The sequence below is a fragment of the Cucumis sativus genome, chromosome 3, assembly GCF_000004075.3.
Source record: "Cucumis sativus cultivar 9930 chromosome 3, Cucumber_9930_V3, whole genome shotgun sequence".
NCBI classification, from domain to species: domain Eukaryota; kingdom Viridiplantae; phylum Streptophyta; class Magnoliopsida; order Cucurbitales; family Cucurbitaceae; genus Cucumis; species Cucumis sativus.
Genome location: NC_026657.2, coordinates 1,621,715 through 1,646,280, shown reverse-complemented (window position 1 = coordinate 1,646,280; position 24,566 = coordinate 1,621,715). Strand labels below are relative to the sequence as shown.

General features: G+C 34.2%; 3 protein-coding genes across 6 annotated transcripts; all 3 read right to left on the bottom strand.

Annotated features, from left to right (window-relative positions):
* Window positions 1–5: 5 nt before the first annotated feature.
* Window positions 6–10,987, bottom strand: LOC101214107 (regulator of nonsense transcripts 1 homolog). 2 transcript variants are annotated; one of them, XM_011652064.2, is made up of 29 exons: window positions 10,287–10,987; window positions 9,357–9,608; window positions 9,096–9,266; window positions 8,940–8,990; window positions 8,591–8,683; window positions 8,397–8,492; window positions 7,887–7,937; window positions 7,681–7,799; window positions 7,365–7,473; window positions 6,594–6,716; window positions 6,431–6,502; window positions 6,169–6,240; window positions 6,001–6,067; window positions 5,102–5,244; window positions 4,950–5,021; window positions 4,742–4,870; window positions 4,369–4,524; window positions 3,825–3,938; window positions 3,647–3,745; window positions 3,486–3,563; window positions 2,888–3,022; window positions 2,672–2,746; window positions 2,470–2,587; window positions 1,970–2,340; window positions 1,816–1,878; window positions 1,659–1,730; window positions 1,342–1,473; window positions 1,137–1,256; window positions 6–956 (listed from the first exon to the last, which is right to left on the bottom strand). In XM_011652064.2, exons 1-29 carry the CDS (start codon window positions 10,803–10,805, stop codon window positions 822–824), a joined length of 3,807 nt encoding a protein of 1,268 aa, XP_011650366.1. In that variant the 5' UTR covers window positions 10,806–10,987; the 3' UTR covers window positions 6–821. The 2 variants fall into 2 exon arrangements, with proteins under 2 accessions (XP_011650366.1, XP_011650365.1); XM_011652063.2 differs by having other exon boundaries at window positions 6–959; window positions 10,287–10,986.
* A 2,306-nt stretch (window positions 10,988–13,293) lies between these two features.
* On the bottom strand, window positions 13,294–16,668 carry LOC101214348 (haloacid dehalogenase-like hydrolase domain-containing protein Sgpp). The gene is made up of 5 exons (XM_004150121.3): window positions 16,427–16,668; window positions 14,750–14,864; window positions 14,405–14,556; window positions 14,063–14,324; window positions 13,294–13,971 (listed from the first exon to the last, which is right to left on the bottom strand). Exons 1-5 carry the CDS (start codon window positions 16,459–16,461, stop codon window positions 13,783–13,785), a joined length of 753 nt encoding a protein of 250 aa, XP_004150169.1. The 5' UTR covers window positions 16,462–16,668; the 3' UTR covers window positions 13,294–13,782.
* A 2,215-nt stretch (window positions 16,669–18,883) lies between these two features.
* Window positions 18,884–22,937, bottom strand: LOC101216269 (haloacid dehalogenase-like hydrolase domain-containing protein Sgpp). 3 transcript variants are annotated; one of them, XM_031881923.1, is made up of 5 exons: window positions 22,788–22,937; window positions 21,424–21,529; window positions 20,750–20,901; window positions 19,450–19,711; window positions 18,884–19,373 (listed from the first exon to the last, which is right to left on the bottom strand). In XM_031881923.1, the coding sequence occupies exons 1-5, from the start codon at window positions 22,820–22,822 to the stop codon at window positions 19,185–19,187; spliced, it is 744 nt and encodes a 247-aa protein (XP_031737783.1). In that variant the 5' UTR covers window positions 22,823–22,937; the 3' UTR covers window positions 18,884–19,184. The 3 variants fall into 3 exon arrangements, with proteins under 3 accessions (XP_031737783.1, XP_031737784.1, XP_004150177.1); XM_031881924.1 differs by having other exon boundaries at window positions 18,884–19,360; window positions 21,424–21,538; window positions 22,788–22,931; XM_004150129.3 differs by having other exon boundaries at window positions 21,424–21,538; window positions 22,788–22,930.
* Between the last annotated feature and the right edge of the window lie 1,629 nt (window positions 22,938–24,566).

Sequence of the window (24,566 nt, the reverse complement as noted above, 5' to 3'; positions counted from 1 at the left end):
AAAGATAGAACTGTTCAATAGCCTTCTCAATATTTCATTTCCAAGATGAGTTGAAACAAAATGGCATTAAAGATGGAGACATCAAGGTCTAGCTGAGTATGTGACGTATAATTCACTCTAACAAGCCCAAAGATGAAATATATATACCATATTCAAAATACATTCATTCCTGTGTGGGGGTGGTAGCAGCAATCACTAAGCAAAAGAAAAAATATATATAATAATTGTTCCTATAGTGTCAATGGCCATCCTCTACTTGATGAAATGATAAAGCAGAGTACAAAGGTACATGTCACGGGGAGGTGAAAGGATGATGATGATAAGGCAACTTTCACCAGCTTCTGCTGTACAAAAATGTCCATTTGATTGCTGTCTGCTTCGGTATTTTTTTTTAAAAAAAATGGAATCAGTTGCCCCAGAGTTATATCACACAAAATGTAGCTGATCCTACGTATTATGGAACCCTTCCGCCGAAACCATGCCATGGAGTGCTCCGTTGCACAAAATAACATTTCGTAGTTTTATTCATTAACACAAACCTCAAGTAGGAATTTATGGGTTTTCTTTTCTTTCTCAGCCCTGGATGTGCAGCCCTTGTTTTGCTGAAAGACGTGCCTTCGTCTTTTGTCCACTCTTTGAGTTATTAATGGATTGCCAAATCACATGTTACCAACAATTGTTGTGGATAGAATAATCATATTGACCAAAAAATGGCAAGGTTTTTTCTTCAACCAAGAGGTAGACAGTTGCATACAGATAGCACACACCAAGTTGCCGGATGCAAAGACTACCCATCACCGCTGTGAATCCTACACACTCTCTCAACCACTAAAGTGAATTTTCTGATTTTGGGAGCTCTGTCCCTGCTGAGGCTGCTGCTGTGGTGGGGCCTGCAGGGTTGAAGGCTGTGTATTGTAATGTGCAAAGGGCTGGGAGTAGAGAGAATTCATCATGCCCTGCTGTAAAATTATCATTTCTTCAGCAACAAAAGAAAAAGGCAACCAAAGAATTAAAATGATGCACGAATCCCCCCCCACCCGAAAGAAAAATGATAAAGCTATAACAAGCCAAGTGTTCCCACACCCTAACATTCAGAAAAATTTGACATTCGAAATCTGCAGAGCATTAAGAGAAACCTGAGACTGTAGTGGGTTTGCATTGGTCACATTGTAGTGACTTTGGGATGCTTCATCCAGTGAGGGATCGCTGAAACCAACTTGAGTAAATAAACCCTGTGAACCATGGTTCATGTAATCCTGTGTGATAGATGGGGATTAAATGTCAATGGAAACCTTCTGAAATAAAGCCAAGAAGAAAGGAAAAAGAAAAATAGTAGAAAACCTGTGACATGAAATCATTTCCTGTTCCAAAACGGGAATATCCAGATTGAGAATTCTGGTTCAGGAAGCTCCCTGGAAAGCCACCCTGCCCTCCTTGACCAACATAATCAATGGGATATCCAGTTTGAGATGCCTACGGATAAACCAAAAGAGAACGTTAATAGTTGATTGGATACATCCACCATCAGCCACAAACAGAAACAAAAGGAATCCAACTTATATATTAAGTATTAAACTTGCCCACTACTGCAAGGAAACAAATAAGAAATATTTGACAAGCGGGCATGGTCTAAAATAAGAATTAGGCTCTTGGGGTACCTGAGTGGAGAAATCAGTGACATTATAAGGAACATGTGATCCCTGGCTTTTAAAGTCATCGCCCAGGAAGTCCTGATTGCAATCATCAACATTACTTAAGAAAAGTAGATCGTGGATAAATATAGCAAAGCTAAACATATCATACACCCATAAGTACCTGGGAAATTCCTCCCATGGAGTACCCATCGCGAAATGTTTGAGTAGGTGGCTGAACAGGCATCTATTGGTTGAATAAAAAAAGATACTTTAGTGTTTTAGTACATAAGGTAACCGTCAAGGTGGATAGTCAGAGAGGGAGAAAAGATACACACGTTGTTAACAAACCCGAGTTGGGACAATGGACCACCCACTGATGGTTGGCTATTGGGACTCTCCAAACCAGGAAAGTTAAAAGTGGAACCGAGATTTCCAATATTTTGTTGAGAGCCTTGCTGATTTGGAAGCTGACTCCCAATAGGAGCACCTGCATTTCCCCGCCCTGCCCCGAAACCCCTACTTCCTGGTTGAGGAACATGAGGAACAGCACCAACTGGTCCATGTACAGCTCCACGAGTTGGAATTGCGTATGGCTGTGGGGGACCGCCGTGAAATGAGGGGAGGGGAACTCGAGGCATGGGATAACCAGATGCGTGCACACCAGGCTTTTGGGCACCATTCGGCAGGTGAGGAGGAAAGTACGAACCTGAATTAAGTGATTTCAGTGGTCAAATAAAATAAATTCCACATGTGCCCTTAAGAACATTTTCTGCAAAACAAAGTTGGGAGCTTGGAACTCATGAAATTGGTTAGATGTCAGGGATGAAAAACATACCTCTACCACGGCTACTTCTTCTATCAGCATTAGGGCCGGATGGAGCAACAGGTCCAAAATTATCATTTGGCACGACTCCAGGCCCACCAGCAAAGAAAAGACGTCGATCATTGTATATCTGAACCATAAAAGTAACCAATAAAAAACAAGACAATTAAAAAGTCCTCCCTCCCCCCCAAATGTCTTCCATCCAGTGGTCTACCTTTTTAGGCTTCTGAAACTGAATCATGCTTTGTTTCAAGTTATTCAGAGGGCCCTCAACCAAGCACTCGTGTTCCTACCAGACATTGATAGTAGTATAGTAAGCCAGAAATACAGCAAGTGCTTCGGATAGAAACAAAAGATGAAAGCATATCATAATAAATCAGGGATCTCAACTGCAGTGGTTTACAATAAATCATTAATTCATATAAAATACCTTGTAATGCGTCAATAAGCTATTCCACAGTGGTTGTTTGCTCAAAACCTTTGGGTTTCCTAGAATGACGATACCATATCGAGCTCGTGTTAAAGCCACATTGAGCCTGCGAGGATCATTAAGAAATCCAATGCCCTAAAAGGAATAGGCCTTTTCAGTTACTCCGAAATTATAACTTTATTTGAAAAAGAAATGAAAAGAATAACACAATAAATATTGCACAAGGCAAGTAAAATGTCAAACACCTTAAAGTCTGGGCCGTTGCTTTCTAGGATATATGTACAGCATCAACAAGTGTGCATTTTTAAAGTTTTCAAGTGAATTGGAGACAGATGATAAAAAAGACTAACAAGAAAAGGTACAAACTTAACAACCTTTTTCCAATAAGCATATAAACAAACCTTATATAAAAAAATATATTTACATGAGAACCCTCAAAAGAAACAATTTCAAGCACAGATGGAGGGAACAATTGTACCATACTTCATACGTTATCCTCCCTACAGGGAGAGAGAACCAAGGGGAAGAACAGGATGAAGTTGCATATATGATTTCAGTTAAAAAAAACAAAGCAACTACACCAGAAAATGTAACCAACCTGATGTTCATTGCTCCTCACACATGACAATATGATATAATCTTTTTCCCTTCCTTGAAATGAATCCACGCTTGCAACCTATTACCAAAACAGAGCTGAATTGCAGCTAGTAACAACAAACAAAACAAGGATATTGATGAACACTTTATGAGCAAAATTACCTCAATTTCTTTGTAAAGTTGCTGTCTGAGAGCACCATTTCTTGACATATAGTTAACGATGTAAGCTCTTTGCCCCTCATACGGTGTGATAACTCCAATCTGTAGCAATCAGGTTAATGACATAAAAAAATTGAGGGAAAGTATCATTCCTATTGCCGGAAGACTACAACCAATATACCTGACTAGGGACTACGCCACTCCTTAAAAAAGTGGTCACAATTTTTTCTACATTTGCTGCCTCAGTCCTATTTAGGTAGGAAGTTCCACTGGCACTTATCTCCTCTTGTCCCATCTATAAATATTTGATGTGAAAGTTCAGAACATGAATGCAAACACAACTAAAGACAAATACAACTTAGAAACACCAGACAAAAGGCAAGTTAGCTGATCATATGCTATGTAAAAACTGAAGAATTCTTTCACCTGTTTTTTTTCTTTTTTGCTTTTCTTAAACAACAGAATATGCATTTAAAAGTTTACAAACTCTGGACAATTCAAGTTAGAACATACATACAACTCAGGTTTTAGAAGGATGTGTACATCTCCAAACTCAGACCATGGGGCCATGGCCTCCTTTCAAAAGTATCAATTGTGATCTTTTAATTACTCATTTTTCCTATTGTTTATGATTGTACATTGTTTTGTAGCTCCTAGACTATGACCCACCCCCCACAGTTTGACAGTCCCTTTGCTCTCTTATTAACAAAACCAAAGACAAATACCTGAACATAGAAGAACATTGGACGGTTGGGAACAGGCCATGGGAAGTCAATGCCTGTTGATTGCCTTTCGTTGATGGTAACTCCATTTTGTAGTGTGCCCTCATAGAAGCTGTTAGAAGGAAATTCAGAAAGCGATGGGTGCATACGATATTGAACCTACAATAAAAGAGAAAAAACATAACATCAGCATATTCTAAGACAATTGGATGTTCATTACTATTTTGATAGCATAAATAAAACAAGATATAAAAAATGTAATGATTGTTGGATTCTAAGGCTTAAATTACAAATGTCAAAGTAGGATAAATTTACGTGGTGAAACTATTCTCATACATCCCTTGAATCATATGCAAGTAAAAACCATTTGTAATACCTGCAATCTAATTGGCTTCACACCAAGAAGAACAAGACGCTCAAAGAGGGATTGAGCCAGCCCTGCACGTGCCGCTTTTTTACACATAATGACAGGTCCCAGTTGGCAATGGTCACCAACAAGAACAGCCTAAAACAAGAAAAAAATCAGTATGAGAAAAGAAGCACAATTTAAATAGACGACAATGCGAATTGAAAACTCCACGTGCCTGCTTTGCTCCAAGAACAAGAGGAATGAGACATTCAGGTTCCGTGGCCTGAGTAGACTCATCAATAAGAACCTAAACCAAGATAGAATCTTTAAGTTTATAAGTTATTTGCTATTTCATATCAGTATGACAACAGCCAATATTGCTCTAACCTGACGAAATCTAAAATTTGACAAGCGTGGGTCTCCGGCACCAACACATGTGCAGCAAATAACATCTGCACTCTGTGAAATTTCCCTCTCTGTTGCTCTCTTAAGGGCCTTATATTTTTTCTCATCACTGCTGGACAACTCCCCTGTTTGGTTAAACAATGAGTATGCATTATTAAACAGCAAACTAGCATCTGAATCTTAAATGAAACAAGAGAAATAATGTCAACACACCAACCAATACAGCTGCTCACCAAGAAATACACCAAGGAACAATAATATTCATTGCGATAAGTAGACAGGAAGCGCTAACATTCAATGTACAACTTCTTTCGAAGCCTCTTTTCAATCTCTCACCGACAAGTAATTTTCAAAATCCCATTGCTTTATATAAGAAACCAACCTTTTCAATGAAAAGATGAAAGGACATACAAAGGCATACCATAAAAGAAGCCCAAAAAACAACCAGTCCTCACCCAATTACAAAAATGGGTCACAATCCACAAGAATATTAAGCAGATAAGAATAAAACACCCTATTAACAGACACCCTTAAAAGAACTAAATCTAATAAAATCCCAAATTTCCGGAATCCCTTTGTTCACTGTCAACTTAGGTAGAGCACAATGAAAAAGAACACTTGAGTCCAGTCCCAAGAATATCAACTTGTCAAAAAGGAATTCACAACTATGCACCTGTTTCGTGAAATGGAAAAGCAGGTGAGAGGTACTGAAGCCTAAAAAGACATGCAACTATTTGATATTTCATTGGGCTCCAAGACTAATCCACATACTCCAATCATTTTCTTACACAGACAATATTTCTACTTATAGACTATTTCAGAGAAATCAGAAAATGAAGAATGTCCTAATAAGAATATTAGTTAGAAAAAGCAAATCAGACCTTGCTCATCTTTCAATTGTTGCAGCTTATGAAGTTCACTTCTTTCCGATGTGTCAAGATGTCGAACCTATTAATAGATCAATCCATCAGACTTGACAATAAAACATGAAAATGAGCACAGTCACAGACTCAGTGCAGATGAGGACCCAAGTTACAATGATCAAATACCTGATAATGAAGGGTTAAGTGTTCCACAGGAGAACTTACAGCTTCCCTTGATTTTGCACATAGCCTAACAACCTTGATTCAGAAAGCAGTTATGAAATTGTGAATGATACTTCCAATAGCCTCAAATAGACAGTTGCAACAAAAAGTCATACTAGACATACCAAACGATAAACTTAAGAAACTAACTGTTACATGATACATCTGACAAACATAAGAGGCAATGTGGAAACCAAGGAGGAACTAGTAAATACTAATTCCTTACCTTCAATCCAGTTGCACTTATCTTCTCTGCCAGCTGATCCACAGCCACATTACTAGGGGCACAGACCAGTACCTGCGGAGTGGATGAACATCTTACATTCACAATCTGAAAGCTGAATATGAAAATTAACAAGCGAACTAGAAAAATGTATTTGAAGTGAAACCTGCCCTTGGCCTTGTTTGGCCATATGATACACAATGGCAGCAGAAGTTACAGTTTTTCCAGTGCCCGGAGGTCCCTGAATCAAGCTTATTGGCTTCTGAAGAACACTTTTGACAGCAAATACCTACAATAAATTTTAAGAAATGCCAATAAAAAATTTGTGGCCAAAATTGTAGATGTAAGATGGAGGGGGGGAACAACACAAATCCTACCAACTTTTCGTTCCAAGTTTGTCTAAAGGATTAAAAAAACAACAAATAGCATCATAAGAAGACATGCAAAAACTGTAGCTGTAAGAGTTCCCTCTATATAACTAACATGATTGGAAACCTGGAATAATTCCCAACTCCCGTAAACGGAAAAAAATAATAGTCACTCTAACTACGAAATGATCTAAAAGAATAATGGATTTTAAGAGATCATATTGGCACTGCTTATAAGAAAGGAAAAGAAAGCCCCCACTTATCATATTCAGTGTACACAAAGCAACAGCAACCGTGCCTTTCTACAAACAAATAAGTACATGGGCATCACAAAAAGAATACAAACATATTAATTGAAGAAGAGAAGAGATAACCAGCACCAATTACAAACCATTCCATACTACAAGAAGAACTCCCCCCAAAATAAAATGCTCCAGACTCTCAATTGCATTAAAAGAAGAATCAGATAATTTTATTCCGTGATTGGTAAACATATAGTTCGCAATTCAATATAGCATAGGAAATCCAAATCCAAACAAACTTGAGGTATTTTATTTCTAAGAGCATACTTGAGATGCATTGAGCTCTGGGAGACCAGGAGCACCAAAACGACGAGGAAGTGTATTGCGGACCATCTGGACCTCCACTTCATGTCCTAATAAGTGATGGTAGATATAACTGCACATAAAACATCAAAAAGTGCATTGTCATAGCTTGTTGAAATACATATATCAAGCAGCATTTCTTTTAGATAGAATCTCCGTAGGAAATTTACTAAAATGGGGAAGTGTTATCGCTGGACCCTAAAAAAGGCTCAGCTCGTTGAACCTAATAGAGCTATAAAAACTAATTTCCTCGTCCCCAAACAGTGCAGACAGTTCTTACCCACTAACACTGGTCTCATCAACAGCAAATGTCTTCATAGCTCCCTGCATTCGGTCGAAGCTTGTACTCTTCCACACAAAATCAACACTAAAACCATGGACTACATCAACTGGGACTCCCTATACACCGAAAAACAAAACAATCCTTAGCAAATGACTTAACCCAACAAAAATTAATAATAAATAACCACCAAAATCGGGTGCTACCTGGCTTGCACGAAGCTCAAGTGCAACCTCTTCCTGTGCAGTTAGCTTGATCTAACATGGCAAAACAAGATTATGTCAATATGATACAATCATTCTCAGTTTTTGAGACAATTCGGTTTCTCATTGTTCAATAATCACTAAAATCTCAGAAATGTCAAGAAAAATAAGCAGAAAAACTACGTAGGAAGAACCAAAATACTTCGACTGCAAAAATATCAAGCACTCCAGCTGTGAATTTAACAGAGCAAACTACTTATATCCAGTTTCTTTTCTTCCTGATTATTTTGCAACACAAAGGACCACCAGCATTTTACCCACTAGTATTTTGAAAAATAAGAATTGTCCAATAGAAAATAAGCAGCACTCAAGTAGGCAGCCCTCAAAAGATTTTAACCCACAACTATTTAAGGGATTCTTTTTGTTGGGCTACTTTCTAGCATGCCACTGTTAGTTATTACATATTTCTCCAGGAAAGTTAGGTTCCTCATCCCAAAAAAAAAAGGCACCTACCACATGACCAACAGAATGCCAAGCTGGATGAGCTGCATCACCAGAATAACGTAACCTCAACTCATCTCCAGGTACAAGACGCAATTCATTGTCCTCCTATATCAACAAATCATGCATATTTAAAAATCAAGGAAAAAAAGGAGCGGATTAAAGTGTTCTTTCAAGTTTTAACTAATAATAAATAACCCAAGTACCTTTGGAAATACAAAATAAGCTATCCTCTTCTTGTTAAGGCCAATGTCCCAACGTACAGTGACATTATCTTTGCTCTGAGATTCTTTCATCATCTATTATAAAAAAAAAAAATTAATAAGACTTTTCATCATCTAATATAAAAATGGAGCAGGGTATTATACAAATATTTCAAAGGAAAAGTTAATATGATATTACATCATTCATTTAAATAAAATAATAATAATAATAATCAAGGCAAGGTACAATTATGGAATCGTGAGGTTAGATATAGTTCGAGACCTAATTGAAATATTTTCCATAAAAAATAGGACAGAAAGGTAAATGAGATAAGGAGTCTTGGTACAATACTTTATCGTAGTCAGCTTCAAGCTTGATAAGAGGTGCAAATACGTTTTGATACTGTAACAGGAAAGACAAAATGCCACCTTGTTAATACACCAGCATCAATGTAAAGTGAAACTTCGCCATGATAGCAACTAACTGACGGTTTAGATACAAGCCCACCTGATAAGCATCTTCATATTTCAATGCTACAGGCTGTGGTTCATCATCCACACCAGGTTTTTCAAGATCTTCAAGGGATGCATCTGGGTTTGTTTTCCAAAGTTCCTCAATTTTATTTATTTGTTGTGCACTAATTTGCCGTGCCCTCAACTGCTCTTGCTCAGAAGGAATCTACAAAGCAAAACGTTTGTAGGATAGTGAGAATAAATCATATATAACCACATATCAAAGCTATAGATGTAATAGATCCTATACACAAACCTTAACCAGCCACTGCAAGAAGCACCTATCATCAATGAGAGGGCACCACTGACTCAAGTCCCAATTCATATCCTTGAGAGCATTTACACTTAAGCAAGGCTCCCTACAGAGTAGAACAACCACACTTTCTGTCTTTGCAGAAATAAATCCAAGGAGGAATACATTTCGGCAACCACAATTGTAGCACTCCAGAATTGTTTCTCCCAGAGGACTGTCCTTGTGAAGACAAACCTCCTTATGCTTTGCCCGGACCTAAAATCATTAAACAGAAAAACTAATGTAAGTTCTCTGATAAAAATCTCTTTAGCAAGAACCAATATCATTACGTACAAGAATCACAGTTCCCTAATACGAAAGTTAGGAAGATAAGATCCCATAAAAAATAAAATATGCTATTTTCTACAATCTACATCCACAGAGAAAAAAAAATCATCTTCTTTCCAATATTTAACTACTAGTGCTGTATAAGAATAAGGACTTATTCAATCATATTATAAAGTCCAATTAAAACCTCAAAAACCAGAAAACTAACACTGACATTGCGCAACAAACAAATTTAATGAAAATATTGCAGCAGAGCATAATAACGTAAATATGCAACGTGGTACAAAAAGCATTCCCCACTGCTTAACCGAAAAATCTACAAAAAAAAAAAAAAAACAAAAAAAAAAACAAAGAAATATAACAACGCCCTTTCTCATATCAATTTCACCTAGGCTAATCAGGACAGAACGTCCGCAACTTCCATATGAGGTAAAACAAATCCTGATATTGCACAATACTTTCACATGTTCTTCAACATTCACCGGGCAATTGGCCCTCATCAAATTTCCACGAAGGGAAATAAAAGGAAAATGTGTAATGTTTAAAATTATCCAAAATGAAACGGGATGAACAAAGGCCGAAACAAATAACGACACAGTAGCGTACCAGATGATTCACAATATGCGACCCAGAGGTGTTCCCTCGCGAATTGCAGAACCACTTACGACATGAGGGTACATTACACCTCACAACACAAGCCGGGTTCGACACCCCACAATACCTACAAGCATGCTCCGTGAAATTCCCTTTTCCAAACTCATAATTATCATCATCCCCAGTATCCTTAAACGTCAACCCACTCATCCCGGCTGCCAATGCATCAACCATTTGATTATTACCGCCAGTATTCCCCGAACCTCCTCCAGTCCGTCCTTTGGTGGCACTTCCAGGTGCAGCGGAAACCGGAGAAGCATCAGACTGGTGATCGGACCCGCCACCACGGTCCGTATGATCCGCTAAGGAATCAGAAGGAGTGGGCCAGGCTACAGGGGGCCTAATAGGGTCGCGAAATTCAGGGTAATCGAAGTCTTCCCCCTGTGTGTTGAACTCAAGAAATGTGTAAGCATCGTTAGCGGTGTCGGGTTGAGATGCGGTTTCAAACAAATTGTTCTGTTGCGAATCCATGGGAATTGAAGAGCAATAAGAATGATAGAAATCCCAAATAGAAATTGAAGGTGAAGAATCAGGATTTAGGGGGTTGGAGTTGGAGGTTTGGTAGAAATGGTATTAGAATTAGGGTTAGGGTTTGGCCTGGCATTACGAGAGGAAAAGAATAAGAAAAAAAGAAAAGAAAAGAAAAATGAGGAGGAAGTGGGAGAATTGTAAAAAGAGAGTTTTTAAAAAATAATAATAAAAAAAATATAGAGGGAGTGTTTTGAAGATCACGCGCCATATTGATTGGATAAATTTATGCGGTCCCACCATTACGTGTCAACTAATTACTGTACCAAGTTTGCGCGCACGTGTGGCGCGTGGAGTTCATGTTTGGCTACGGAGATAAACGGATGCGTCCCTTTCTGTTTTTCATTTTTCTTTTTTTACTTCAAAATTTATTCCTGAATTAATTAATTTTAAACTTTAACCATTTTTCTAGTGTTAAAAAAACCTATAACCCAATTAACCAACCCAAATCATAAGGGTTGAGTTTGATTAAATTTTGTCTTCCATAGAATTGGGTTAGAAAATTGAAGAAAGAAAAATTGAGTCAAATAGTTAGGTTGTGCAAACGAGGGGTCGGGTTGATTGGGCCCAACCCAATTCTGTAAGTAAATATATATATACAAATATGTTAACTTACATCTTCAATGATAATTTGTTCTCCTTGAATGATAAATTGCTCTCTTTGAATGAAAATTTGTTACAGAAATAAAACAAAAAAACCAACGAGTTGACTCTTGCATATTGAACTAATAGAATTTATTTTTTGTCAATCCAGATAGTTTGAGTAGTCCATAAATTTTATCTGACCCGACTTATGTGCACCCCTACATTTTTCTTATAATAATAATGACAACAACCATGTATGAAATTTTCACCAAATTAATTTGTGAACTTAGTGTTGGAAGGTTGGATTCATTCATCTTATGATTGTAATAGTAAGAGAATGTTAATGATCACATTAAATGTATGAGATAATTAAAACTCATAAAAAGTTTCACCTAACTTCCATTTTTCAAATCAATATCAACATTGTTCAATTGACACATATCATGTCTTAGTTGTTGAAAAGTTTGTGGTTCGAATCATTCCATCTCTATTGTATTTGAAGAAAAAAAAAAAACAAATTTTCATACTTCAAACCAGGATCAACTATTTAGCACAAATGACATTTTAGATAATTGTGTACACTATTTTGAGAGCAGATACATATTTCAATAACAACAAATCGACACAATGCCAATATTTTAAACGTTTGAAAACTCAATGGAGAATAAAGAATCGAGATGGTTACCGTGTGATATACAAAATTGCCAAAATAGTAAGTATTGCATTTAGATTTTAAAACTAAAAAGAAACAAATTGTAAAGGTTTTGGATTATGATATACATCAAGACGAAAGTTTTTAAGAAATGATAATTGTGTGACAGTGACACACTAGATTTGCGATTTGAATTCAGCAATTGACAATTCTAGCATCCTTTGAGGCCTGGTGACGTAATTTTTGTTTTTCTTAATTGCTTTTAAGAGTGATTCTTAATTGCTTTTAAGAGTGAAAGTTGGTCCACAAACCAACATGAGTTTTTTCATGGTGTTTTTTCCTCGTTAACATGCATTTTAAGAAAAATTCTTAAGATGTCACCTAACATAAGATTACTTCTAACTAAGCACATTTAATTTGATTGAATCATTAAAAAAAAAAGTTTACATTATTGGTATAGTTAGTGACTTTAATTCTTTTAAGCATTTCTCAATCATACTTTCATGTCCTCAAAATTTCTATAATATTGATTCATTTGTGTCTTCCTCATAACCTCGAGAGATTATAGTACGACAATAAAATAATTAAACACTTTCTTACTACAATAACTACGATGATGGAAAATCAAACTTCCAACTACTAGGAAAGGAAGGTTTTGCCAACTATCGTTGAACCAAGCTCGTGTGAAAACTTGTTAGTTAAACATACATCATTCATGGAAACACGGGTTCTTTTTCAAGATGACCATGAATTTTTAATCTACACTGTCTTGAAAATAAAGGGTAAAGTAAAGTTCAATTAAAAGCACTTATTATATTTATGATTTTCTTTCTCAAAGGATGCATTTCGTTTGTGTTTGTTCAATCCACGTCCCATTCAGTTTATAAGATTTTTGCAAATCTAAATTTACCATTTCCTTACTGAACCTTCTTTTGGCTGATACCATAAGATTGAAAATTACTCTTATTATTCTAAAAGTTGTAAGATTATCTTCCATGTATTGTTAATTGCCTTTGGAGTATGAAATGGTTAAAATGTTGAATGGAAGGTCAATGTGTATCTAAGTGTCATTATTTCACGTTTAATCAAAACAAATAATTTGTCATTATAGTTCTAACTTATTATAATTAGGTTGTATATAATATTTTAGTTAATATTTTAGTTTGAGAAAGAAATAGTAAACTCTGAAGCAAATAATAAAAAATAATAATGTAAAATAGTAAAAACGGTAGCAAAGTAATATTTACTGTAACAAGATATGGTTATTACAGTCTTGAATAATTATTGCCACAAATGCTCCTAGCTACTGCTCGAAGAAAATTCAAAGTCAAAACTATGAGAGCTCAAAAGCCTATATTGTTGTGAGCTTTTCTAAAAAATAAAAATACAAGGAAAGCAAAACAAGTAATACATCACTGGAAGAAAATAAAATTGATAATGGTAATCTTGTATATGTCTGATAGGCCTTCCAATGACTTTTCCTAATCTATTAACCATCTTGTTTTGATTGTATTAGGACTTTTCCTAATCTATTAACCATCTTATTTTGATTGTATTACGATTGGTGTTAAGAGCCAAAGCTGAAGAATGACAGGTTTGCTTCTACAGCTAAGTTATTCAAATTATTAGATAGCGAGTAGCAATGAATTGATAGACTAATTCATCAATATGATGCATTGATGATCATGCATTCTTAACGGTACCTCCTCTCTTATCGAGTTCGTCCAAAGCTGCCCACAATTTCAGATCATCGTAGTCCTTTACGACAAGGGTAGGCTTTGCTTGCATCAACAATTGCTCGGGATTTCTTGTTGCTATACCGACGACAGGCATCTCGGCTGCCACTCCAGCTTTGATCCCTGATGCAGAATCCTGGCAAAGCAAAGGAGTAAAGAAGTTAGATTCTAAACAAGCTAGTCAACTTTTGGGGAAAAGAAAATTGTACTTCCAAAAGATGGCAAACCTCAAAAATGAAAGTGTGTTCCTTTGACACTTTGAGTACTTCCAGAGCCTTTAGATATGGTTCTGGATGTGGTTTGGCATGTTTACATTCACCTCCTATAATGATAGCCTCAAAAAAATCCTTAAGACCAAGCATTGAGATCATAAGCTCAGCATTCGGCCGAGGGGCATTTGTAACTGCTGCACGTTTCAATCCGCGGTCTTCTATCCATTTCTTCACTTTATACAAGCCATCCACTGGCTTTAATTGTTCGGTGACCAATCTGTTGCATTAAGTTTTTCAGTTATATCGTCATCAAACATACCTATAAAGACATTCTAAGGTATGAAGAGAAAGACTTACCTCCTAAACATAGCCTCTTTCTCATCGCAAAATTTCAAACCTCTTTCGAAATCATCAGGGAACAATGCTCGGGCAATATCATCATTATGCTTGCCGGCAACATTTTTAATGAAAAACTCCTCATCAATTGGAACCCCACCATTGAAACCAATCTGCAAATCATAGCAGCATGTGTTACTGCCTCACCTATAACACTTCTAAAATTCTGCTATACCAAACAGTTGGAGCCCTTTGTTGTAATCTGCTTTTTCATGTTTTTCGTTTTTGTAAACTCAAGTCAATAAATAAAGAAGAAGACTTCTCTCTATTTTCTTTTCTATTCAAAGCATACAAAATAGAACAAACCTCCTGAAGCATTTCACGGAAGGCATAGTAATGAAGCGGATCTGAATCACATAATGTTCCATCTACGTCGAATAGAACTGCTTCAACAGGTGCAAGTGCAGCAAGAGAGCTTTTGCTGGCTCGACAGAATACAAGGAATAAGGAAAACAGAATACCACAGGCAAACCAAATCTTTTAAAGTAGTAATAGCTCAAGGAAATCTAAAAGAACTTCTGTTGACTTTGTTGGTCTTGTGATCAAGAAGAGTCATGACAAACAATAATTCGGTTCTCGTGCTCCTTATTATTTATTTTAAGACCATTAGAAATAGTGGGTTTGGATCATGTTGAAAGCCCAAGGGTAGTTTAGATTTACTCTGCCCTAATTTTTTATTATTTTAATTAGGCTCGTGTTGCCTACAAATATTTCCCCTTTGTACCTTTATTATCAAAAGAAATAATAATGAACATTTATACCATGGTTTTTCTCCCTGTACTAGGGTTTTCACATAAACATTGTGTTCTTTCTTCGTCTCTAATTTTCGATAAAAGACATTGATTAGGTTAAAATTACCATTTTAGTCCTTTGGTTTGTGTTTGGTTTCAATTTGTTCCCTATGGTTTTAAAATCGTCAACACAGCCAAAGTGGTTTGGTTTAATCTCTCAACCTGTTGTTCCATCATCAAGTTTCAAACATACTATTTTACCAAGTATGTTTTCTTTCGATGTGGCAAAAAGTGGCAATGAGTTCACATCTAACATTGGTTTTGAATCACTCTCTAAGTGCTTGAATAAGTGTTTTTAAGTGAAAAAATGTTTTTTATCACTTAAAAAGTCATTCCACGCAGCTAATTGTATGAGATATATCTGAAAGTTGGTTGATGATATGAGAAAAGGAGGGACATGTGGGTTTGCGTGTAAAGGAAGACTCATAACGTAATGAAGTATTGAGAGGTTTAACCAAACTATATAAACCAAATTGAAACTTATAAAACTATTATAACCAAATTGAAACGAAGCACGAGCTAAAATGGTAATTTAGCCTAAACAATGAATCTCAAAATAAACATGAGCAAAGAGCTAGCATTCATATATGGGAAGGCTAAACTGGTTGAAAGGGTGAAAAAAACTGGGACAAATGGGTTTTCAGGTAAAGGGATAATACTCCCAACAAGCAATTTCTGGTGTGGGCCGTCAAATTTTGGCCCTACCATGATCTAAAATAAACTAGCATCTTCTTCATGAGTCAAGATTAATGAGTTCTCTTCTTTTCATCCTAAAAAGTATATGATCTTAATCAATCTCTAGGTTCCCCAATTTGAATACAAACTTACGTGCAAGAACATCATAGTGGAAGGTTCGATTTCACAAACCCAGAATGAAGAACCCCATTTTCAATTGAAAGTGAAAATTCAAGGTTCAAATGAATGTATAGCAAAGCAGCAACCATGAGCAGGATAATGAAGAATCACAAGACTACAGAGGCAAATTTCAAAAGCCTCGAAATAATAGATCCAGATGCACAAATCAATAAGCAATCACAAATTTTAAATCCCAAATCTCAACAAAAGCCCCCATCCCAATGCATCAGGGAAATTCATTCATAATTTTCGATCACACATCACACACAAGTTTCAGATAGAAAACAACAAATCACTCAATCAACAAATAAATGGCATCTGCATGGTGGGAATTTACCTGTCGACTGAAATTTCATTTTTTGAAGCCGTCATCGTGAGCAGATATTGATGAAAGCTTGTGTTCAAATGTGGGAAATTTATGAAATGGGTATTGAGAACCGGGAAAAATGGAGATGGGTACTGGAAGAACAAGGCAAATGGTAGGTTTATAAAGGCGTATGGAGCTTGAGGACGAGAACCCACCAGCGACTAACTCACAAATGCGACTTGTTTTTTTCTTTGAGGATCTGTTCTGTAATTTGTGCATATATTCCTATTCGTATTCAAACAAAATCATGCCAACAACTTTACCTTTTATTTTAAAAAGTATCAATATTCTTTTCAAAGTTATAATATAATCTTTTGACATTTCAAAATGGTTCAAAATGATGTGGAGTAAAAAATACTTTAAAATATCCAATGAAAAAGGTGGCTTAAAAAGATATACAGTTATTTAATTTTTTTTTATCGACACATTGTTTATAGTTACAATTATGTACGACATTTTCACTTGAATATTAAATGTGCTTGTGGTTCACAAGAATAGAAGTTGATGTCTATTTGGTTATTGAACAATAAAAGTATATAAAGATAACGTTGTTTGTCAAACAAGGGTCGAAGAAGATGATCTAGTTCAAAGAGCGCAACTTTGAGAGAGGGTCAAAGTTGCAATGACATGAACATGTTTGTTCTCCTCTCGAGAGTTACAACAAAAAATGAGCAACAATATTAACAATGTTAGAATTACAATCTCCGTATCGAAAGGTCTCCCTTTTTAAAAGCTTTAACACCTCCAATACATCATATTTCACTTCAATAAAAAGGTTGTTATTATCATAACATTCTTCTTCTATCACAGATAACAAATCCTTCAAAAGCACTCCCACCTTATAAAACTAGTCCATGAAGCCAGAAGGTGATTATCATGTAGTACTAAAATTGATTTTAGAAAAATCTAAAACAAATTTCAAATTGACTGAAAATCAATCCAAAAATAGTTATCTAATCTAGTTTTTCTTTAAAATACTGTTAGTTAGCTATCTTTTTTTACTCTAAATATTGGAGAAAAATATGAGATGAATAGTTTGTCATTAAAATTATTAATAAAAAACAATTATATATGTTTTCAATATCTATTATAAATAACATTGACTATACTATCACCTCCAAAAGCAGCCTTAACCTAAATATTTGGTTGTAGTGATCATAAAGCAAGAAAGAAAAAGATGTTGTATCACTTTATGCAAAAGGTGATGGGTGGTGCTTTTGTGGTTGAATATAACAAATAATTGCTATTAATTTCCATGAAATTTGGGAGAATATTCTAAGAAAATTCGTAGAGGTGTTATCACTTTTATGGAGAAAAAGAGAAAACAAATGTTATGAGAATTTGGCATCATATCAGCAGCAGCCTTCATCCTCAGCCACATCTTATTTTCACCTGCCTTTTCTATCCTCACAAGTCTCTCTCTCTCGCTAGATGAATTATACTTATAGTTTGAACTTTGTCTCGCTATCATTAATTTATGTTAGATGAATTATGCTTATAGTTTGAACTATGTTTAGTTAAAAGTAGTTTTAGTCTGTGTATAGTTTTTCGAGAAAGTAATAAATTTGTCAATACTAAATTCTAATTTCAATAACTTTTACTGTGAATAATCAAACAATGGAAAAGCGAAAGGAAATGAGGACTTAGAGAAACTTTACGACAAATGAAGTATATAATTGATTAAAAGAAATAAAAAGCTTTAGAGCAGTGAAGTCAAAAGTGAAATAATAACAATACAAGAATCATATGTTTGTGTTCATTGATTTGTTTTAGTATGTATGGATCTTTTGAACCTCGTTAAAATATGTTTGTGAGTGATTTCAAAATAAGCGAAGTCATTTTAATTAGCTTTAAAATCTCTTACATGAAAATGAAATTCAATAATATTTGAATATGACTATATACATACATACATATATCGGATCTCATTATAGAGACCATGTCTTCATCTATAGGTTCCCAAGTACCTGGATCAATCAAAAGTTCGATTCTATTTGAACTAATCATTTTTAAATGGTATCCACATTCTTCACAAATATTCATTTTTTATTTGAAAAGTTTCTTATAATTGAACTGATAAAAATTTCGCATAGAACCCACAAATGGCTGTAGTTTGGAGTTCGATCATTATCATTAGAACTTTTTGTTATAGTCAAATTATTTCCATGCGTGCTAGTTCTTATGTTGAAACTCTCACTTTCACTACTATTTCCACCTTCACCACAAATATAACTATAGATGTAACTCACTTTAATTGTGACTACCACTTAAAATGTAACTATCAATACAGATTTGAGTCCGAAAATAACTGTTAAAGCAACTATTAATGAGATTATTCCAACTATAATTAGTATCATACATGTAACGATCATAGTGGAAATCATCACTATATATATATATATATATCAACTACCATTGGACAGAAGCTAAGGGAAGAAAAGACAAATTTTGATAAATAAGGCAGACAATATATCACACATAAAGTCAAATTCAAAATAGAAAATACAAGGAGAGCAACATATTATACATAGGGCCTTTAATTTTAATGACATTTCCTAATCAATTAACCATCCTATATTTAGTATTTTTATTGTAATAGGATTGGTATTAAGACCCAAAGGTGAAGACCAATAACAAGTTTATTTCTACAAATAACTTAACCCAAAGCATATATTAGATAGAGAGCAGGGATAGATTGATAGACCAATTCATCGTTACATCGATGATATCATGCATTTGCAATGGTATCTCCTCTCACAACTAGTTCGTCCAAAGCTAACCACAATTTCAAATCGTTGTAGTCTTTTACGAGGAGGGCTGGCTTTGCTTGCATCAACAACTGCTCAGAATTTCTCATTGATATACCGACAACAGGCATATCGGCTTCAACTCCAGCTTTGATCCCTGTTAGAGAATCCTAGCAAAGCAAAGCATTCAAGTTTTCAAATTTCGAACAAAACAATGGGGAGAAAAGAAAATTTCATATGACTGACCTCAAAAATGAAAGTGTGATCCTTTGATACTTGGAGTGCTTCCAAAGCCTTTAAATATGGTTCTGGATGTGGTTTGGGGTGCTCACATTCATCACCTATAATAATAGTCTCGAAAAAATCCGTAAGACCGAGCATCGAGATCATGAGCTCGGCATTAATTCGAGAGGAGTTCGTAACTGCAGCACATTTCAATCTGTGATCTTCCACCCATTTCTTCACTTTATACAAGCCACTCACCGGCTTTAATTGTTCAACAACTAATCTGTTACATTAAGTGAAACATCTCAAATTTTTACCAAATTTTTATCTTAAATTATTTATCAAATATTAAAAGTAGAAGATTTGGTTAATTAAAAGAGTTTGAGAGTTTGAGTTGATTTGGGATTTTGAGAGGAAAGGTTTGTTTTGATGGAATATGATATTAATTATTTGGTTTTGTATAAATAGTTAATATGGAAAAGAAAATTAATTATAGAGAATATAATATAGGAGAATTTTTAAAAATAGTAGATTTTACAAAATATTTACAACACCTATAGCAAATTCTATCTGTAATAGTTATTGATATGCTATAGTGATAAAACACTATTTGTGATAGAATCCAAAATTTTGTTATAGCTTGTAAATATTTTAATTTATTATTCTATTTTTAAAAATGTCCCTACAATATAGTTGTAACTATTGAAAAACAAGATGAGTTCATGAGTGAGATGATTAACGTTGATTGGAGAAGAGATAAAGGAATTGAGCAAAGAGAATGCTAATAAAAATATATGTGTATTTGTATTATATATATCGGGAAAGAAAAAGAAATAATAATGATAAAAATTATAAAAAATAAAACATTTCACAAAATATTTACCCTTCATACAAACATAATCAAGTGTAATAAATTTGATCTTTTAAGTGGTTTTGTTATATTCAGAGTATAAATATTTTGTAAAATTTACTACATTTGAAATTTTCCTTATTATTATTATTTGAGTTTATTTGAAAATTTTCCTTATTATTATTATTATTTGAGTTTATAATTGACATTGGAATGCATGAATCGTGAAGAAAAAAAAAAGTAAGTGGAAAGTCAAGATAGTGAACAATAAGAAGAATGATATCTGTGACTGACCATATGAGAACTATTTTATTTTATGATTTTTTTGGAAAATTAAAGATAGTTAGATCAGTAATAGGTAAGTTTGGAAAAAACTAGATGGTTACGTTAAATTCATTAGTTATATGTTGTCTCAATCAAAACTTATAATGATATATTATCGAAAGTATACAAAGATAAATATTTTATTACCTCCTAAACATAGCCTCCTTCTCATTCATATATTCTGCACCTTGTTCGACATCATTCGGGAATAGCGTTCGGATAATACCGTCATTGTTCTTGCCAGCAATATTCTTAATGTAAAACTCTTCGTCAATTGGAATCCCACCATTGAAACCAATCTGCAAATTAATATCAACATATGTTTACTTACAACTACTTACACTTAAATTAGAGCCCTTTGCTCCCATCTTTCCTTTCATATTTGGCTTTTGTAGATAGAAAAATATAATAGAAAAAAGTCAATTGTAAACCAACAACGCCTAGTAATAATAAAAAAAAAGTTTAATCAAGAAAATACCGTTACGAAAAAATCTATAATCTAGGTGAAGTATGTTGTGGAACACACTATATTTAAAGAATATACCTTCACTACTTATACTCATGTATTAATTCCATACTACTCTCCCATAATAAAACTACGCTTAACATAGCTTATTGACTTGTATGCTATAAAATAAACCTCTTGCTCGGTACTTTGAAAGGAAAAGCTTCTAGGTAGAACTAAAGAATTCAATTAAAAAGAAATAATTAAGAATGTTGTAAATGATATCAGTGATAGCTAGACACCAATAAACATTGATATTTTAGGTTTAATAATTTAAAATAAAAATAAGAAAAAGAAAGAAAGAAAAAGAAGTAACCTTTTGAAGCATTTCTCGAAAGGCATAAAAATGGAGTGGATCTGAATCACACAATGTTCCATCTACATCAAACAGAACTGCTTCCACAGGAGCAATCCTCCCAAGACTGCTTTTGCTGCTTCCACAAAAATATCAAACAAATATATGGAAACCACGACGTTTAGATGCATCATTTCACTCTCGGACTCTTTTGTAATATAGGTTAAAAGATCATCGTGGTCTTTAAACTTTTTTGAATGGCTAACAATTTTGTCTCTCAACTTTAATAAAAATCATGGTTTAAGTGAGACCAAATTTTCTTTTTTAACTTATTTCAAATGCACCTGAATATTATTTTTGTTTTTTTATAAAAAGGACAAAATTGGTACCCAACAAATCAAATAATTTAAAGCGGTAATTGCTAATCAAATGTACAACGAAAAAGAACTCTAGTGGACTTTTTAGCATGAGAGTCACGACAAACAATGTTTTAATCTCGTGCTCTTATTTCTTTCGTATGAGGATTAGGTTAGTTATCAATTTAGTTCTCATCCGTGTGTTTGGTTTTAATTTGGTCTCTATCTATTTAAGGCATCGAGTTGGATATTAATTATTGCAGTCTGCATGGTATAATATAGTTTGTGTGTTCGAGGTGCAAACTATTTTAGTATGGTTATACTACTATGTATTTGGGGTGCATAGTATAACTTTACTCTAACTAAAACATATAACAAACGTTATAACAAATAGAGAAAGAAAGGATAACTAGAAAATAATACAAACTATAATATAACAAAAAATAATAGTATTATTATAATTAATCATAGGTTATAATAGCAAGGAACAACAACACTTATAATCATAGTTACAATTAAAAGCATTTAAAAATACAAACATGGGTCTACTTTTAATTTTGGTCATTTTGGTCTCTATATACTTTAGTTGTAGTTGATTTTAGTCCTACACTTTAAAAATGTTCGTTTTGAACTTTGTATTTTGAACTTTGATTCATTTTATGGTCCGTTCATATACAACATTTTTCAAGTGATAAAACTGACCATATTTTGAAGTTGAACGACCAACAAAAATGAAAGTAATGACCACGATATAATGAACCAAAGTTGAGATAAGAAAACGTTTGTATCCACAATACAAAAGTAAAATGACCAAAATAAACCGTTTTAGGGGTTGAGAAGCAAAAATGAACCACAAAATTAAACCAAATAAAGTTAAATTTTTTAAAACTAGAACCACAGACATAAACCAAAATTAAAAGTACCCAAAGTAGCCAAGGTAATATGTAAACTTGGCAAAGAGGGAGGCCACCATGACAATGCATGAGGAAACGAATAAGAAATAAAGGAAAGAGATTATTAAAAGTTTACCGATGAAGAGAGTTTTCATCTTTCGAAACCGTCATGATATACACAAAAAAATGTGTATTATATATTAGTTTAGGTTAGAGAAAGAGAGGAGAAAAATGGAGAGATGTGTTTGTGTTTGTTGAGAGAAGAAAGCAAATGTAGGTTTGTTTATAAAGGGGTTTTGTTGGGGAGTAGAGAGTAGTATCCCCCACACCTTTAGCTTGCGGACCACAATGCACCACCCCCACTAGCTATGACACTATCTCACTCCTCAAACTATCCTCCCATTCCCCTCTAATTTTTCTCCCTATATTATTCATACTCATTCTATTTTCAAAACATGTCTAAATTTATATATACATATAAAACAAAACACATTTGTTTCTTTCTAATTTTAGAGGGGTCATCCAATACATTATATTATATAGCTCACACCTTCTTCAGCCAAACTTACTATCGGATACCGTAACTTACTATCCAAATTATAATATTATGTGTATACTTAACACATGTTATTATAACTTACTACCACATTACTATATATATATATATATGTAACCCTATAAACTATAATAACCAGCTTATTACACCAAATACTTTTTATAGAGTGTTTGGCTCAAGAAGTTGTGAAACTCTTTATTCAAACCGAGGATTTGATGGGTCTTGGTCCAATTTTATATATCTTATTCTTACACTCTATTGTGAGTCCTCTAAAATTATAATTCGTTGAATTTCATAACTTCTTACTTTGAACACCTTATTTTTTAATGGTGAGGATCAACCGAATAACTCTTTTGACCAACCAAGGAATAAAAGTTCATGACTCTTCCTTCACAACTTTGTCTTAGATCAAACACATCTTAGTTGATGATGATAGTATGCATTGAAGGTGCATATAATTATAAATAGAGAAGAGAATATGATTTAGAAATTAACAAAAAAAATAAATGTTATAAACGTGTTTGTTCTAGTATTTATAAATAAGAGAATATAATTTTTTTAATAGTTTGAATGTTGTTACGAGCTCTAACAAAATACTAACTCACTTTGCTAGAGACAAGTTGAAGCCTAAACACCTCAAAAAGTATTTAGTGATACTTTATGTAAACATTTCAATTCAATTTCATTTTGACTAATCTCCCTCCTTTCTTAACACAAGTTTAAAAGGCCATTGTATTGTACTTAATTATTTTCACTTTTTTTAAAGCTATTTGATGAGATTTTAAACTTAAAAATATATTTTCCCCTCCTCTCTCTTTCTCTCTCATATCATTAGTCTCTCTCAATCATTCCTATTCTCTTGTTTGTTTTTCTTTCACTTCTTCACGAGCATCAATGATCGCATCCACTTGCCTGGCTCTCCCGTTCATCTTTACAAATGTTTTTCTTTCCTTTTACATGTGCTTAATTGGCTTCACATCTACCAACGCAAGCCCTAGAAAATAAATAATCATAGCTAAGTTAAAAGTTAGCATGACGAGAGTTTGGACATGCATGTGTAACATTCGAGATGTTTAAATTGTAGTGGGGTGAATGGGTGATAATGAGTTATGTTGTTCTACATATGTGATGTCAATTTCATTGGTTAGATGAAAATTGATGGATTGTTTAAGTGGGAAAGGGTGTTGTAAAGAAATTTTGAAGTTTTTGACGGTTAAAAAATAGGGTATCGACTCAAATAATTGAGTTGGCTTAGAGCGTAAACTCAACCCACGAACACTCTTGATAGAAGAGATGTTGATAGAATAGAAGAGATGTTGATAGAAGAGATGAAGGAAAGAAAAGATGGGGAGGGGAGAG